The sequence below is a fragment of the Dendrobates tinctorius genome, unplaced genomic scaffold, assembly GCF_039654945.1.
Source record: "Dendrobates tinctorius isolate UK_male_01 unplaced genomic scaffold, ASM3965494v1 ptg000128l, whole genome shotgun sequence".
Classification (NCBI taxonomy): domain Eukaryota; kingdom Metazoa; phylum Chordata; class Amphibia; order Anura; family Dendrobatidae; genus Dendrobates; species Dendrobates tinctorius.
In genome coordinates this window covers 5,635,506-5,652,500 of record NW_027361796.1, presented here as the reverse complement: position 1 = coordinate 5,652,500, position 16,995 = coordinate 5,635,506, and the positions used below count along the sequence as shown (strand labels likewise).

Below are 16,995 nucleotides of genomic sequence, written 5' to 3'. Positions count from 1 at the left end.
ATTACTGCACGAAATGATGGCCGGAAATCTGGCTCATAGTCCATGCACCCGTTGATGAGATTTGCAAGCTCAATCCATTTGGGTGTGGGGAGTTGATGCCGATCTTCATAAAATTGCAGTTTCTAGACGACAGGTAAAATACATATACCGTAATCCTGGAATTCATTCTGAAATTCTAAAAAGGGTTTTCCAGTTTCTGAAAATCCATGCCTCCCAGCAGCAGTTTATTTAAAAAACAAAAAAAAAAAAAAAACCAACTAAGAGCTTTACTCACCCTACCCAGGACCAACAGCAAGTGTCCACCATTGCTCCTGGTGCTTGTTATTGTCTGCAGCGCTGACGTCAAGATGACAGCACAGCAACCAATGACTGAGCTCAGCAATACTGCAATAGCTGACCAAATGTGAAGCACAGAGCTGCTGAGCTCACTGATTAGCTGCAGTGCTGTTAACGTGACATCGACACTGCACACAATAACATGCTCTGAGAGCAGCGACGGATATTTAGTGATGGATCTGGAATCTATATATATATATATAAAACTGTGTGTACGTGTGTGTGTTTATCAAGTCACGCCCACTCCACACACAAAGCCCTGTATAATATCTAATCTAATATATATTTCATAGGCACATCTTCTTGACTACACCAGGTACACTGCCTGTGTTGCCCATAGCAACCAATCACTAGGCATCTTTCATTTCACCTCTGACACAGACTGCAGGGGGAGAACAGAATCAGGAACGTCTCTTTGTCTGCCATGAAACATCTCATTAACTTAAAAATTCAAACACAGATTAAAAAAAGAAACACAAGACGGATTTCTCCAACCCAGGTAACATTTTAATCGGTGTAACAGCGCCAACCTGACAAAGCCTGGTTCACTTTAAACTTATTTATACAGCTAAAACTAATGCCACTCTAAACTAGTTCTTTACAATTTCTAACTAAATGGTATTACACTCAGGGGGCGGAGCTGCCGCACTGAAATGCTCTGTGCTGCAGGGACACTGCGCCTCCACCGTGTACAGACGGGAGGGAACCTGGAGATGACATACAGGTATATACTATATACAGGGGGAGATGACATACAGGTATATACTATATACAGGGGGAGAGGACATACAGGTATATACTATATACAGGGGGAGATGACATACAGGTATATACTATATACAGGGGGAGATGACATACAGGTATATACTATATACAGGGGGAGATGACATACAGGTATATACTATATACAGGGGGAGATGACATACAGGTATATACTATATACAGGGGGAGAGGACATACAGGTATATACTATATACAGGGGGAGAGGACATACAGGTATATACTATATACAGGGGGAGATGACATACACGTATATACTATATACAGGGGGAGAGGACATACAGGTATATACTATATACAGGGGGAGATGACATACAGGTATATACTATATACAGGGGGAGAGGACATACAGGTATATACTATATACAGGGGGAGATGACATACAGGTATATACTATATACAGGGGGAGATGACATACAGGTATATACTATATACAGGGGGAGATGACATACAGGTATATACTATATACAGGGGGAGATGACATACAGGTATATACTATATACAGGGGGAGATGACATACAGGTATATACTATATACAGGGGGAGAGGACATACAGGTATATACTATATACAGGGGGAGATGACATACAGGTATATACTATATACAGGGGGAGATGACATACAGGTATATACTATATACAGGGGGAGATGACATACAGGTATATACTATATACAGGGGGAGATGACATACAGGTATATACTATATACAGGGGGAGATGACATACAGGTATATACTATACACAGGGGGAGATGACATACAGGTATATACTATACACAGGGGGAGATGACATACAGGTATATACTATACACAGGGGGAGATGACATACAGGTATATACTATACACAGGGGGAGATGACATACAGGTATATACTATACACAGGGGGAGATGACATACAGGTATATACTATACACAGGGGCAGATGACATACAGGTATATACTATACACAGGGGGAGATGACATACAGGTATATACTATATACAGGAGGAGATGACATACAGGTATATACTATATACAGGGGGAGATGACATAGGTATATACTATACACAGGGGGAGATGACATACAGGTATATACTATATACAGGGGGAGTGACATACTGGTATATACTATATACAGGGGAGATGACACACGTATATACTATATACAGGGGGAGATGACATACAGGTATATACTATACACAGGGGGAGATGACATGCAGGTATATACTATATACAGGAGGAGATGACATACAGGTATATACAGGGGGAGATGACATACAGGTATATACTATATACAGGAGGAGATGACATACAGGTATATACTATATACAGGGGGAGATGACATATAGGTCTATACTATATACAGGAGGACATGACACAGGTATACACTATATTCAGGAGATGACACAGGTATACACTATATTCAGGAGAAGATGACACACAGGTATACACTATATACAGGGGAGATGACATACAGGTATATACTATATACAGGGGAGATGACATACAGGTATATACTAGATACAGGAGGAGATGATACACAGGTATACACTATATTCAGGATAAGATGACAAACAAGTATACACTATATACAGGGGAGATGACAAAAGTATATACTATATACAGGGGAGATGACATACAGGTATATACTATAAACAGGAGGAGATGACACACAGGTATACACTATATTCATGAGAAGATGACACAGGTATACACTATATTCAGGAGAAGATGACACAGGTATACATTATATTCAGGAGAAGATGACACACAGGTATACACTATATTCAGCAGAAGATGACACAGGTATACACTATATTCAGGAGATGACACAAAGGTATACACTATATTCAGGAGAAGATGACACACAGGTATACACTATATTCAGAAGAAGATGACACAGGTATACACTATATTCAGGAGAAGATGACACAGGTATACACTATATTCAGGAGAAGATGACACACAGGTATACACTATATTCAGCAGAAGATGACACAGGTATACACTATATTCAGGAGAAGATGACACACAGGTATACACTATATTCAGGAGAAGATGACACAGGTATACACTATATTCAGAAGATGACACACAGGTATACACTATATTCAGGAAAAGATGACATACAGGTATATACTATATACAGGGGAGATGACATACAGGTATATACTAGATACAGGAGGAGATGATACACAGGTATACACTATATACAGGAGAAGATGACACACAGGTATACACTATATACAGGAGGAGATGACATACAGGTATACACTATATACAGGAGGAGATGACACACAGGTATACACTATATACAGGAGGAGATGAGATACAGCGACAATTTATGTGTCATATAATCATTATAATTTGTTATAGCTAACCACAATTAGTTACTATGCCCAGGCAACGCCGGGCTCTTCAGCTAGTGGGTTAATAAAGCACAGTTTAAAAAAAAATAAAAAAAAAAAATATTATATATATATATATATATATATATATATATATATATATATATAAAACAAACTGCAGCCTAGGGAACGGGTCATTACGAAAACTGGAAAACTCCCTTTATTGAAAGGCAAACAGAAACTACACACCCAAGAAGCTGACATTTTACTTTACAACACTTAGCTGGGACTTAATGATGGCTAACCTTACATAGCCTAGCAATATTTGTGTTCTGAGCAGTTAGGCAATCTTTACCATACCGACTGCTGAACTTTATCTGCAATCATTTCTATGCCGACTTCAGTCTGATGGAATAGCATGTAAGGAGCATGTTGCTGACGTATATATCTACAAGTCACCCAGATATTCATGGTGGATTTTACTACTGATGTTAGAAAGCTTTCTAACAAAAAATAATATTTTTTTTTTCTATCGTCACACAATATTTTTTTTTTTGGATGCAGAAAATACAGAATATAAATGGTGTATTGAAAAATTAAAAGGGGGTTTCTGAGCTCTTGACAAATATTTCCTCATGGGTAAAATGTGAAAATAAAAATGCATTCTCCTGCATCCATTTTTTAATAATTCTGCAATAAAAGACATTTTATTGAGACAGAGAGTGTTGCCTTTCTTTCTCTTTGAAGTTTGACGAAAATTTAGCATTTGGTGAAGCACCCGGAGTTCCTGAGTAATCGCGAGATGTGTGCTGCCATCCTTTCAAGTCTTGTGAGGTATGAATAGTGACTTTTTTCTCTTTTTTGTACATTAAAATAATGTTAACTCTCACTGCTGTTCCAGCTCTGTAGCTGTGGTCCTCCCCACTGGTCCATGTTTACTTGTTTGCATCGATAGCGTGCTGTCTATCTACCACATGTGACCACTGCAGCCAATCAGTGGCTTCAGGTCATATCATAGAAATGTGTTCAGCATGTTAAAAGACAATGCACAGAGCTATGCAACAGTGTATCCATAACACGACCAGGAATAATGTTTAGCCATAAGAAGTCAACAATGAAGGTTCCCCATTTGATGGCTACTAGCAGAGTTCTTCAAAGCCAGAAGGGACTTCACACCAAGTATATTAGAAAAAAAAAATATTATGGCTATAAAATCACTTTTAAATATAAAATTAAATGTTTTCATTTGTAGATACAAGAACGTGCCTAAATGGGGTCTGAATCTTCACCAGATCATGCCACCATAGCTTACTAGTAGATATTTTACAAGGAGACTCTAGATTATTTCCATTCATCATAAGCCGACTTACTCTTTGAGAATCCAGTGCACTGAGCGGTTTATCACCACCACTACATATTTCCCATAGGGTGGTACCAAAACTCCACTTGTCTACCAGTGGGCTGAGATTTTTGGGATTGTCGATGCACTCAGGAGCAACCCATGGAATCCTTTCCAAAAGAACTAAATGGGGAAAAAAAGTGACAGGAACAGTGAGATATATAATTTCACAGAGTGCTAGCTTCAATACTTACCTTCCATTCTAATCTTTGAACACAGCCCAGAGTGAGACTCCCCAATGGAATAGTAACGCATTGTGAATATTGAAAGTAAACAATTTTTTACAAGCTAAATGGTGAAAATGTAAGGCTGAGAGTACAAGCACTAGATAAAACACAAGACCTTATAAAAAAGTCTGCCTATAATCGCCTTTATATAGTAGAAAATCAGCCGCACTCGGAAGATAATGGTGCAAACATAAGTATTTCTTTATTATTTTTTTCTTTTTAAACAAGCATCACCAGGTGCATTGGAATGGGTGAGACATAAGACTTGCGGACGAAGAGGTTGAGATTTGACGTTTCGACCATGAATGGTCTTTTTCAAAAACCTCACTTATAAGGAGCTTGAAGTAGCGTTCATAGGAGGGAAAGTCCCGGGAAAGCTTATGCCTAATGGAGTGTGTCCTGTCCGCCTGGTACAGCATCCCGTACCAGGCGGACAGGACACACTCCATTAGGCATAAGCTTTAGGTATCGTTTTAATCTGTATAACAGCGCCGACCTGACACTGAGCACAATCCTGTGACAGGTTCCCTTTAAAAGATCATGCTCATATGTACAGATAGGTAAAGAACAGTAGACAGTGCAAGCTTGCCATTTCTATCTGCCGCCATTCTTTTCCTATCCCTGATCTTCTATTATTTAGTTTGCTGCTTGTGGCTATGATACTGCTCTGAACCTGGCCGGGATTAGCCGATTTCTGATCAGGTAGCGGTGTATGTATGAGATATATATACTCCCGGACAGAGAGTACATTTGTATGGAGTGAGGCCCACGCCCACTAGACAGGCCCTAGCCAGAGGTATGTATAACTCATACATACTCTCCAGTCCTGTGTCAGAAACTGGAGAATCCCCGCTGTACACAGTGCGTGCGATGGGGGGGTTCATAAGTCTTCTGTCACACTGAGTGATGGCAGACTTATCGATTTGGACTGGACAACACCTTCAAAGAAAATAAATGCAATATCTTTGCTGAGAGTTACAAAGCATACATTATGGCTCACCAAAACCAAATGAACACCTGCCATGTAGACACACTTACTTTCTCTCGGTAGAACAGCAATGCTGATTCCTGGATCACTGAGCTTAATGAAAGCAGGATTTCCGGTCTTACGGTCTTCTTCTCTGATGAGCAGAATGTTCTTAAGACACACATTACCATGTACTAGATTTCGATCTTCCTAAAATATGAAAAATGGGAAAAAGGTTCACAGTGGATCCAAAAATAATAAATGAGATTAATGAGATCAAGAACTCATAAAATAACTTCTTGTTAGCTAACTACCAGCACAAAAATGTTTATAAAATTCAGAAATTAAAGCAGAAATGAGATCATAAAAACATATATTCTTTCATTATACAATTGTGAAAGCATTATTAGCTGTCTAGCAGACTTTCAACTCTAATGATTTGAAACATCTATTAAATACTATTATTTAGCACAATTGTTAGACTTCTGGATGGTAACCATATTTGCCAAGTGAAAAGAGAAAACAACATTGTCCTTTCAGTTAAATGTAATGGTTTGTTCATAAAACATTGTATATAAAGTAGTTGAATTTCCAAAATGGTCTGTTTTTTTCCTACAACAGTACAATTGTGACTCAATCGTATAAAATACTAAGAGGGTCCAATGGACAATCTGTTACACCAGAAGCTGTGTGACAGTGATTTCAGAAATGGTGACATGTAAGTGACCTTACAAACGTACAGATCTGCTGGTCAATAATAATGTGCCTAAGTGGTTTATAAAAAGATATAAAGCATTTCTTCCTCAAGTGTGGCTTCAGATGCACTCAAAAGTACAAGTCTTTCAAGTGACAAAATGAATAGAAAAAAATTACACTAGACTTAGAGCTACTAAGAAAGCAGTAACCTTTAAATTTTAGGAAATGATTGCAAGGTTATGTGAGGACACGCTAACCGTTCTGTGGAGCACCCCAGGTCAAGTAAGGGCACCAAACCTGGACCCTTATAAAGCCACATAAGCAGGGAGGGGTTTTCAGTCAATAAACGAGCCCTTGATAGGCCTTATTAGTCTGCTTTTTGAAAACATCTGCTCACTTATTGATAAAACAAGTGAAGCGTCGACCTCTTCCGTAAATGTAAGTAAACATGCAGATTTTGTTTTTTGAAGTTCTACCAAATACTTATTTAACCAATATATAAAGAGAAAGCTACACTGAGCAGCAAAATGACCAGTTTCTCTCACATATACAGTACTTTTTATCAGCATTTCCACCATACAAATGTACATGGGTCCAGATGCTGCACTATGGGGCTATTCATCAAAGTGTTTTTGCCGTGAACTGGCATAAAACACTCTTTGAAAACTACACTCTTTCAGAATTTTGCAACTTTTGGCATATTCACACAGTTTCAAGCAGCTCCACCAAAATGGAACCGGACATTACTTACATGAACAGGAGTAACACAGAAGTAACATTTCTGGTGAGGAGCACGCCACTAATAAAATGTGCTGACATCATTAAGTGACTGGCACCGATTAAAGGAGTTGTCCACTGTTAGGACAACTCCTTCTTAAACTAAATGTTTAGCCCCAATAAAATAATAAAGCCTATACTCACCGCCAGTGCCAGCACCGTTCCAGTGGTATTGGTACTTGCCCGCCCCGGGGCTGTGATACAGTGTTTTGACAGGTGATACTCAGCGCCCAATCAGCACTGGCGTCACTGTCCCCACCTTCGTACAAAGTGAACATAAAGAGGAAGCCAGTTCTACAGCTGATCCCTGGCTTCCTCTTCATGTTCAGTTTGTCCAAAGGAGGAGACAATGACGCCAGCGCTGCCTGGGTGCTGGGCATCACGTGTCATTCCACCACATCACAGCCCTGGGACCACGAGTGCTGACACTGCTGTAACGGTGAGATGGAACAAGAGGTGTGCCAAATTCATTAACAGGTGTGTGCATATTAATAAATTTGGTGCACAATACCCCAGTGGGTATTTGGCATAAGACTGATGTATAGAACACCACACTTGATAAATTACAAGCCAACCCAAGGTAATCTCCTAAAAAATGGAAAATCAGGAAAAATGTGAGATGTGAGGAGCTATATACTAGTTATACAGGTTTGTGACAAACCTGAACACTTCGTACAGTAGGTACTAAAAGTGGGACCGTGTCAGAAACATGGACTTTACATTTCAATACTTTGTAGATAAGTTAATACATTTTATCTGTGCACCTAATATACAATCTAGAAAAAGGTTAATGGTGTTGGGCTCAACGTCATCTAGAAGTATGGCATGGTTTCCTTGAGGAAGAAGTTATGTACAAAGTTTATTTTATTTACAAGAAAATATGGCTCAATCCCCCAAATGAAAAATCAGCAATATTATCTGATATAAATGGCCCTGGTGACAGTTTCCTTCATCGTTTTAGCACATACATCAATGATTAACTTCCAGAAGAAAGCAATGCATTCTAACCAAAAAAATAGTAAATACTCACAAGAAAGTGCATAGCCCACGCGAGCTGTTTTGAAACTTCCAATTTCCACATAATATTCACCAAGTTTTTGTTTTTCTTCAAGTATATGTCCAAAGAGCCAAATTTTGCATATTCCTGTACAAGAATACCTAGCAGAAAAAAATTATATAGGTTACATAAGGTTATATATATTTCTTTATTAATGCATGATTCATTTCAAATGACTAACTTCAACCTCATAATACAGTGCCCAATCTTAACAGTACAAATACTACAGTAGGTTGTCATTTACAGAATTAACTAGATGGAGGCCCTATCGCATCGGGAGGGCGGTAATGTCATGATGGCTTTTGTCCTAACGATGCTGTTGATCTTCAAGAGTCTCAATTGCCCGTTGTTGTCTTCAACATTGTGCCTTTGCTGCTTTCCTTTCATTGTCATTGGCGTACTTTTTAGGAGGAACGATGTTGGCATTGATATTTGCTTTTTAAAGGGGTTTTCTCACGAACGAAAGTTCATTATAAAAATTGTCTGTGTCTGACCGTGTACAGAATATACTATAGCTCCTGGGCAGGGGAGGAAGCAAAATACAATACTGGCATTACAGCTGGAGATTGCAAAGAATACATTTTGTGAGGCAAAATATTGTTTAAAAAGTCAGTGAAATATTTTACCTCACAAAATTAAACCTCTGTGATCCCCTGCTGTAATGTCAGTATTGTCTTTTGCTTCCTCCCCTGCCCAGGAGATGTGGTGTGCTCTGTACACGGTCAGACACAGACAATTTTTAAAATGAACTTTTGTTAGTGGGAAAACCCCTTTAATCTGACCAGCTTCCTCTGCCTGTAGACACGTCGTGCATCTGCCGCCGGGATCAGCTGAATGATTCACTGCGCCTGTGCGGAATTCGCGCAGGCGCAGTAAATCAGACCAACCCATATTTTCTGGATTTTTTTTTCTCAGTTTGTCTCCCATAGTTGAGGTCTACCTATGATGTAAATTACAGACGCCTCTCATCTTTTTAAGTGGTGGAACTTGCACTATTGCTGACTGACTAAATACTTTTTTGCCCCACTGTATGTGACTATAATAAGGAAGTGTGAACAGAGACTTATAGTAAGTGCCGTCATCAATAAAAATGAATGTTTCTTTGTTACAGCCTGAAGGAATAAACTTTATGCTATGGATATCCTGAATCCATGTAATCTGAGAAATATCATATACAGTACATGTGGATTAAAGGGAAGTAGTTAGGATTCATGCTGCCCAAACCACAGGCAGAATGATTAAGAGACCAGCTCCTTCATTACAAACATGCAGATTTTACTCTGAAACATAGCTAGTCAAAGAGATACGCTCCTGCCGGCTTCTCCCTGCCCCACTTCCGCAGATTGACAGGTCTCTCCCTACGCATTTTTATATGGAAAAACCTGTCTTCTGAGTGGGTAGGATGTAGCCAACACACATACATCTGTGATTAGTCACAGAGGTTCAAGTCCTTTCTTTGACTCTGCTTTTCTATGAAACATTCTATGGTTTCAGAATGAAACATACCTGTCCATAATGAGGGAGCTGTTCTTTTATTCAAGTAACCCATAGTTTGGGCAGCATGAATTATATCACAGGTTCCCTTTAAACCTTTAGGGTAGAATGTATATTCTTTGTACTATTTGAATTAAAGGATACATTAGTATGCTATCTATGCCAGATATTTAAAAAATACATCTCCACATATTAGAGAATTGCATAAATAGCCATTATCCAATACATTCACTGGAATTGTACATTTCTGGCAATATACAGGAAGGTGCCAATAAAAACAATGATTTTAACAGCAGTTTGTGTCACAATTGAAAAACCACATTATTGGGATGTTCTCGCTTCTTTGCTGCTACTTGGTGTCACAATGCACACATGTAGCCATATTGGTATCCTTACATATTTACGCTAGGACAGTCAAGCAAATAAACATTCTACTTACTCTCATCTCCACATACACAGACTCCATAATTCAGAATCAAATGTCTGTACGACAGCTGGCTCATCATGCTTGCTGCTTCAAAGAAAGACTGAAAATCAATGCAAAAGAAAGAGTAAAATATCAATTATAACGAAATTAGTACACCTATTGTAGTAAGGCTAACAAGACCATTGCTAAGTACTGAAATCAGTTAATACCATTTAATAATTATTTAGTCATGAGAAAATCAAAAGTTCAACCTATGAATTCTATACGTAGTTTTCAAGACATAATAAAAAAATACATCTGGTCCCTGGAAAGTCTAAAATGAGGTAAATACAACCTCAGATAAAAACAACACAAAATAAATTGAAGTGTTATTTATTTACCCAAAACTAGGCCAAAATGCAGAAGCAATGTGTGAAGAATTAAGTACACTCTTTGAATCAATAGCTTGTAGAATTGTAAAAGCAATGACTTGAAGCCTTGTGGTTAGTTCAGATGCAACTTTTCAAACTTAAGAAATGATACCATGTCCCTTTCAAAGAAGCCATACTTGTTCAGTCTTCTTCTACGTGTACTATCATGTACATTTAAATTAAGGCCTTTAGAGTCTGAGCTGTAGGTCTTGAGCATTTTGCTGGGATGACTTTCTACTGTCTTGAATATTTTCCAGGGCTGTGGAGTCGGTAAGCCAAACCTGCGACTCCGACTTCTCAATTTCCCTTACACCGACTCCACGAGTCCCACATATATTGCTTATATTTAAGTGAAAAATTTATTGTAGTACAATGTGATCAGACATTTAATCATTTTTATGATACAATAATCAAGATATTTAGATAGAACATAATAGATATATATATATTGGAATACAACTTTAGAACACATAAAACTGTAAAATTGTAAATATGTAATAACTATGTAATATTGATAGATATATATATGTAATAAACTATGTAAGTGGCACACACATGTCTGTCACATGTGCTCAGTGTGAACCTGCTCTCATCCGTGAAAAGCACAATGCCAATGTCGAATCTGCCAATCTTGGCGTTATCTGGCAAATGCCAATCGCCCTGCACGGTGTTGGGCAGTGAGCACAACGCCCACTTGTAGACGTCAGGCTCTCATACCACCCTCATGGAGTCTGTTTCTGGCAGTTTGAGCAGACACATAGATGTTAGTGGCCTGCTGGAGGTCATTTTTCAGGGCTCTGGCACGGATTCTCCTGTTCCTCCTTGCACAAAGGAGGAGGTAGCGGTCCTGCTGATGAGTTGCTGCCCTCCTACAGTCCCCCCTCTATGTCTCCTTGTATCTGTCCATACTCTGGACTCTGAGCTGACAGACACAGCTACCCTTCTTGTCACAGCTCACATTGATGTGCCATCCTGGATGAGCTGTACTATCTGAGCAACTTCTGTGAGTTGTAGTCAGTGCCTCATGCTGCTGTACAGTACCTCTACGGGTGAGAGCAATGACAAAGTGCAAAAGTGACCAAACCAATAGCCAAAAAGGATGAGAACAGACAATGGTCTTTGATCACCCCCTGCAGAACCACTCCTTTAAAGCGTTTATTATCTTGCTAATTTGCCTATTATTTCTACTTGTTGTCTGTTCCAGTTACAAAACAGCTGGAGAAATTTATTCACAATCAATGTTGCTTCATAACTGGACATGCTGATTTCACAGAAGTATGATTGACTTGGAATTACATTGTGTTGTTCAGGTGTTCCCTTTATTTTTTTTGAGCAGTGTATTTTAAGTGCTATTTGTACCTCAGAATAGTTCCGATGTGACTTATCCAAGACTTTGAGAAGAACTTCTGTTTCATGAATTTGATTGTAGTCTCCAATTTCCTCCCGCTTTCCTCGAAAAATCTTAGTAAAAGTACCCTGTCCAAGATTTTCTATCTATTATGAAGAAAATGTAAATGTAAGTGTTAAAATGTCTACAAAGATGTCAAAGTCAATTTAAGATCCCTACTGGGCACTATTCTCAACAAACTATCCCATCATCTCCAAATGTGTGATTCATGTTAATATGCATCTCCTAAAGCTAACCATAGACTTAAAGCGGTTTGTTCACCAACAAAGTTCATTTAATCTATAGATCTTGGAATAATAAGTTCCACAATTGGACATATTTAAAAAAATGTTCCTGTGCTGAGTTAATCTTGTAAATGTGCCCCTGTTATGTATTGTGTAATGGCTGTGTCTGACCATGCAGTAACATGGTCTGATCATACCACATTTACTGGGCAGGGGAGGATGCAAAAAAGTAAACAGAACAGCACGGGATCGCATATAATTCTTTGTCTGGTGTAAATTTAGAAAAAAAAAAAAAAACAGGCAAAGAAATGCTTTATCTCACAAAAAGTATTAGCTGCAATCCCAAGCTGTAATGTATACTCTTACCCTGCATGAGGAAGCCTCCAGCACTGCCTGTGACAGTTCGCTGATCTGCCACAGCGATCTGTGATGTGACAAATCAGCGATCTGTCATATGACAGTTATGTCCCCCATGGGACAGTATAATAAAGTTAAAAAAAAAAAGTGTAAAAATAATTTATATTCCCTAATAAATTCATTTTTTGGATATAACAAAACAAAACAATAAAAGTACACATTTAGTATCACCGTGTCCGTAATGACCTGCCCTATAAAACTGTACATTAGTTAACCCCTTTAGCGAACCCCTTAAAAAATAAAAATAAAAAACAAAGCCAAAAATAATGCTTTATTATCATACCGCCGAATAAATAGTGCAATAACGCGCGATCAAAAAGACGGATATAAATAACCATGGTACCGCTGAAAACGTCATCTTATCCCGCAAAAAACGAGCTGCCATACAGTGTCATCAGTGAAAAAATAAAAAAGTTATAGCTCGCAGAATAAAGCGATGCAAAAATAATTATTTTTTATATAAAATGGTTTTCATTGCATAAAACCGACAAAACATAAATAAACGACCTAAATGAGGTATCGCTGTAACCGTACTGACCTGAAGAATAAAACAGCCTTATCAATTTTGCCGCACGCAGAACGTTGTAAACGCATCCCCCAAAAGAAATTCTTGAAATGCTGGTTTTTGTTCATTCTGCGTCCCAAAAATTGGAATAAAAAGCGATCAAAAAATGTCATGTGTCCGAAAATGGTACCAATAAAAACGTCAACTCGTCCCACAAAAAATAAGACCTCACATGACTCGGTGGGTCAAAATATGGAAAAATTATAGCTCTCAAAATGTGGAGATACAAAAACTATTTTTACAATAAAAAGCGTCTTTTAGCGTGTGACAGCTGCCAAACATAAAAACCCGCCACAAATAGTAAATAAAACCCCCCGTTATCACCCCCTTAGGCTGGTTTCACATTTGCGTTTTTTAGCGCTGGAAAAAAACGCACACCTGCGCATGCGTTTTTTCCCCTATATTTAACATGGGTGCGCATACCTGCGCACTGGTCAGCGCATGTATGCGATTTTCATGCGCTGCGTTTTTTTGGGGTGTGCGTTGGGATTTTCCAGACGCAGCATGTTGCATTTTTTGGCCCTGCAAAAAAGCGCATGCGCACATATGCGCACGTTTTGCGCTAAAAATGGCCATTATAGCCTATGGATGCGCATATGTGCGCACTGGCATGCTCATGTATGCGTTTTTTTGCATATGCGTTTTTTTTTTTAAACCATGGAATTTAGGGGTTTGGGTTAGAGTTAGGGTTAGTTAAGGGGGTTTAGGGTTAGGGTTATGGTCAGGGTCAGGGTTAGGGTTAAGTATGGTTTTGTTAAGGATTAGGGTCATGGTTAGGGTCAGGATTAGGGTTAAGTATGGTTTTGTTAAGGGTTAGGGTCAGGGTTAGGGTTAGGGTTAAGTATGGTTTTGTTAAGGATTAGGGTCATGGTTAGGGTCAGGATTAGGGTTAAGTATGGTTTTGTTAAGGGTTAGGGTCAGGGTTAGGGTCAGGGTTAGGGTCAGGGTTAGGGTTAAGTATGGTTTTGTTAAGGATTAGGGTCAGGGTTAGGGTCATGATTAGGGTTAAGTATGGTTTTGTTAAGGGTTAGGGTCAGGGTTAGGGTTAGGGTCAGGGTTAGTAAAGTCATGGTTTGGGTAGTGTGAGGGGCCACCTAAAAATGTTGGAAAAAACCGCAAACGCGGTAAAAACGCGCTAAAAACGCATACAAACGCATAAAAACGCTGCGTTTTTTTCATGCATGCTCATAAAAATGCTTGAAAAAAACGCAGCAGTTGTATGCTTATGTATGCGTTTTTTCAATGTGTTTTTTTGCGGGAAAAACGCGCTGCAAAAAAAAGCAAGTGTGAAACTAGCCTTAGTTAGGGAAAAATAATCACATTAAAAAAAGTCTTTATTTCCATTTTCCCATTAGAGTTAGGGCTATAGCTGAGATTAGGGTTAGGGGAGTGCTGGGGTTAGGGTTGGAGTTAGAATTGGGGGGTTTCCACTGTTTGGGCACATCAGGTGCTCCCCAAACGCAACATGGCGTCTGATCTCAATTCCAGCCAATTCTGCGTTGAAAAAGTCAAACGGTGCTCCTTCCCTTCCAAGCCCGCCATGCGCCCAAACAGTGTTTTACCCCCACATATGGGGTATCAGCCTACTGAGGACAAATTGCAAAAGAACTTTTGGGGTCCAATTTCTGTTACCATTAGGGAAATAAAAAATTGGGGGCAAAAATATCATTTTTGTGGAAAAAAATATATGATTTTTTTTATTTTCACGCCCGGGCGTTATAAACTTCTGTGAAGCACTTGGGGGTTCAAAATGCTCACCACACATCTAGATAAGTTCCGTGGGGGGTCTAGTTTCCAAAATGGGGTCACTTGTGGGGAGTTTCAACAGTTTAGGCACATCAGAGGCTCTCAAAACGCGACATGACACCCGCAGACCATTCCATCAAAGTCTGCATTCCAAAACATCACTACTTCCTTTCCGAGCCCCGATGTGTGCCCATACAGTAGTTTTCTCCCACATATGGGGTATCAGCGTACTCAGGACAAATTTGAAAACAACTTTTGGGGTCCAACTTCTCCGGTTACCCTTGGGAAAATATAAAATTTGGGGACTAAAAGATCATGTTTGTGGAAAAAATATGATATTTTTATTTTCACGCCCGGGCGTTATAAACTTCTGTGAAGCCCTCGGGGGTTCAAAGTGCTCACCACACATCTAGATAAGTTCCTTGGGGGGTCTAGTTTCCAAAATGGTGTCATTTGTGGGGGGTTTCCACTGTTTAGGCACATCAGGGGCTTTCCATACGCGGCATGGCGTCCAATCCCAATTCCAGCCAAAAAAGTCAAATGGCGCTGCTTCCCTTCCGAGCTCTGCCATGCGCCCAAAGAGTAGTCTACACCCACATATGGGGTATCAGCGTACTCAGGACAAATTGCACAATAACTTTTAGGGTTCTGTTACCCTTGGCAAGTTATTTGAATTAAATTTTACCACTAACATCAAGTACAAGATGTCACGAGAAAACAATGTTAGAATCAGTGGGATCCTTGGAAGCGTTTCAGAGTTATTACCTCATAAAGGGACATTGGTCAGAATTGTAAAAATTGGCCTGGTCATGAATGTGCAAACCACCCTTGGGGGTTAAGGGGTTGAAATAAACTTTAAAATCAAGTTTCTTCTTGGGAAATCTCCTTTAAAGAGGTTTACTCTTTTCATACATTTATGACCTACACATAAGTGTATAGTAGATGCGGGTCCCAATAAATTTCAAATTATCTCGAGAATGGGATCTATCAGCGGAGAAGTAATTAGAATTCCCATAAAAAATTAAACAGAGATTCTGAAAACCTCCACACTGACAGCAGCGGGCATAAGAGACACACCTTTAAGATCAATACAGTTGTGGCCAAAAGTATTGACACCCCTGCAATTCTGTCAGATAATACTCAGTTTCTTCCTGAAAATGATTGCAAACACAAATTCTTTGGTATTATTATCGTCAATTAATTTGTCTTAAATGAAAAAACACAAAAGAATTGTCCTAAAGCCAAATTGGATATAATTCCACACCAAACAAACAAGAGGGTGAAAAAAAGTATTGGCACTGTTCGAAAAATCATGTGATGCTTCTCTAATTTCTGTAATTAACAGCACCTGTAACTTACCTGTGGCACCTAACAGGTGTTGGCAATAACTAAATCACACTTGCAGCCAGTTGACATGGATTAAAGTTGACTCAACCTCTGTCCTGTGTCCTTGTGTGTACCACATTGAGCATGGAGAAAAGAAAGAAGACCAAAGAACTGTCTGAGGACTTGAGAAACCAAATTGTGAGGAAGCATGAGCAATCTCAAGGCTACAAGTCCATCTCCAAAGACCTGAATGTTCCTGTGTCTACCGTGCGCAGTGTCATCAAGAAGTTTAAGCCCATGGCACTGTGGCTAACCTCCCTAGATGTGGACGGAAAAGAAAAATTGACAAGAGATTTCAACGCAAGATTGTGCAGATGTTGGATAAAGAACCTCGACTAACATCCAAACAAGTTCA

The 16,995-nt window shown here is 39.1% G+C and overlaps 1 protein-coding gene across 1 annotated transcript in view; it reads right to left on the bottom strand.

Annotated features, from left to right (window-relative positions):
• The window catches only part of JAK2 (Janus kinase 2), a 333,755-nt gene that overhangs the window by 55,616 nt on the left and 261,144 nt on the right, over window positions 1-16,995 (bottom strand). Inside the window, exons 12-17 of the mRNA XM_073542632.1 lie at window positions 12,254-12,388; window positions 10,497-10,584; window positions 8,537-8,664; window positions 6,105-6,243; window positions 4,811-4,962; window positions 1-122 (exon numbers count right to left, since the gene is read on the bottom strand). The exon at window positions 1-122 is cut by the window's left edge and continues 29 nt beyond it. Coding sequence (XP_073398733.1) covers window positions 1-122; window positions 4,811-4,962; window positions 6,105-6,243; window positions 8,537-8,664; window positions 10,497-10,584; window positions 12,254-12,388 — 764 coding nt within the window. The remainder of the gene's footprint in view (window positions 123-4,810; window positions 4,963-6,104; window positions 6,244-8,536; window positions 8,665-10,496; window positions 10,585-12,253; window positions 12,389-16,995) is intronic.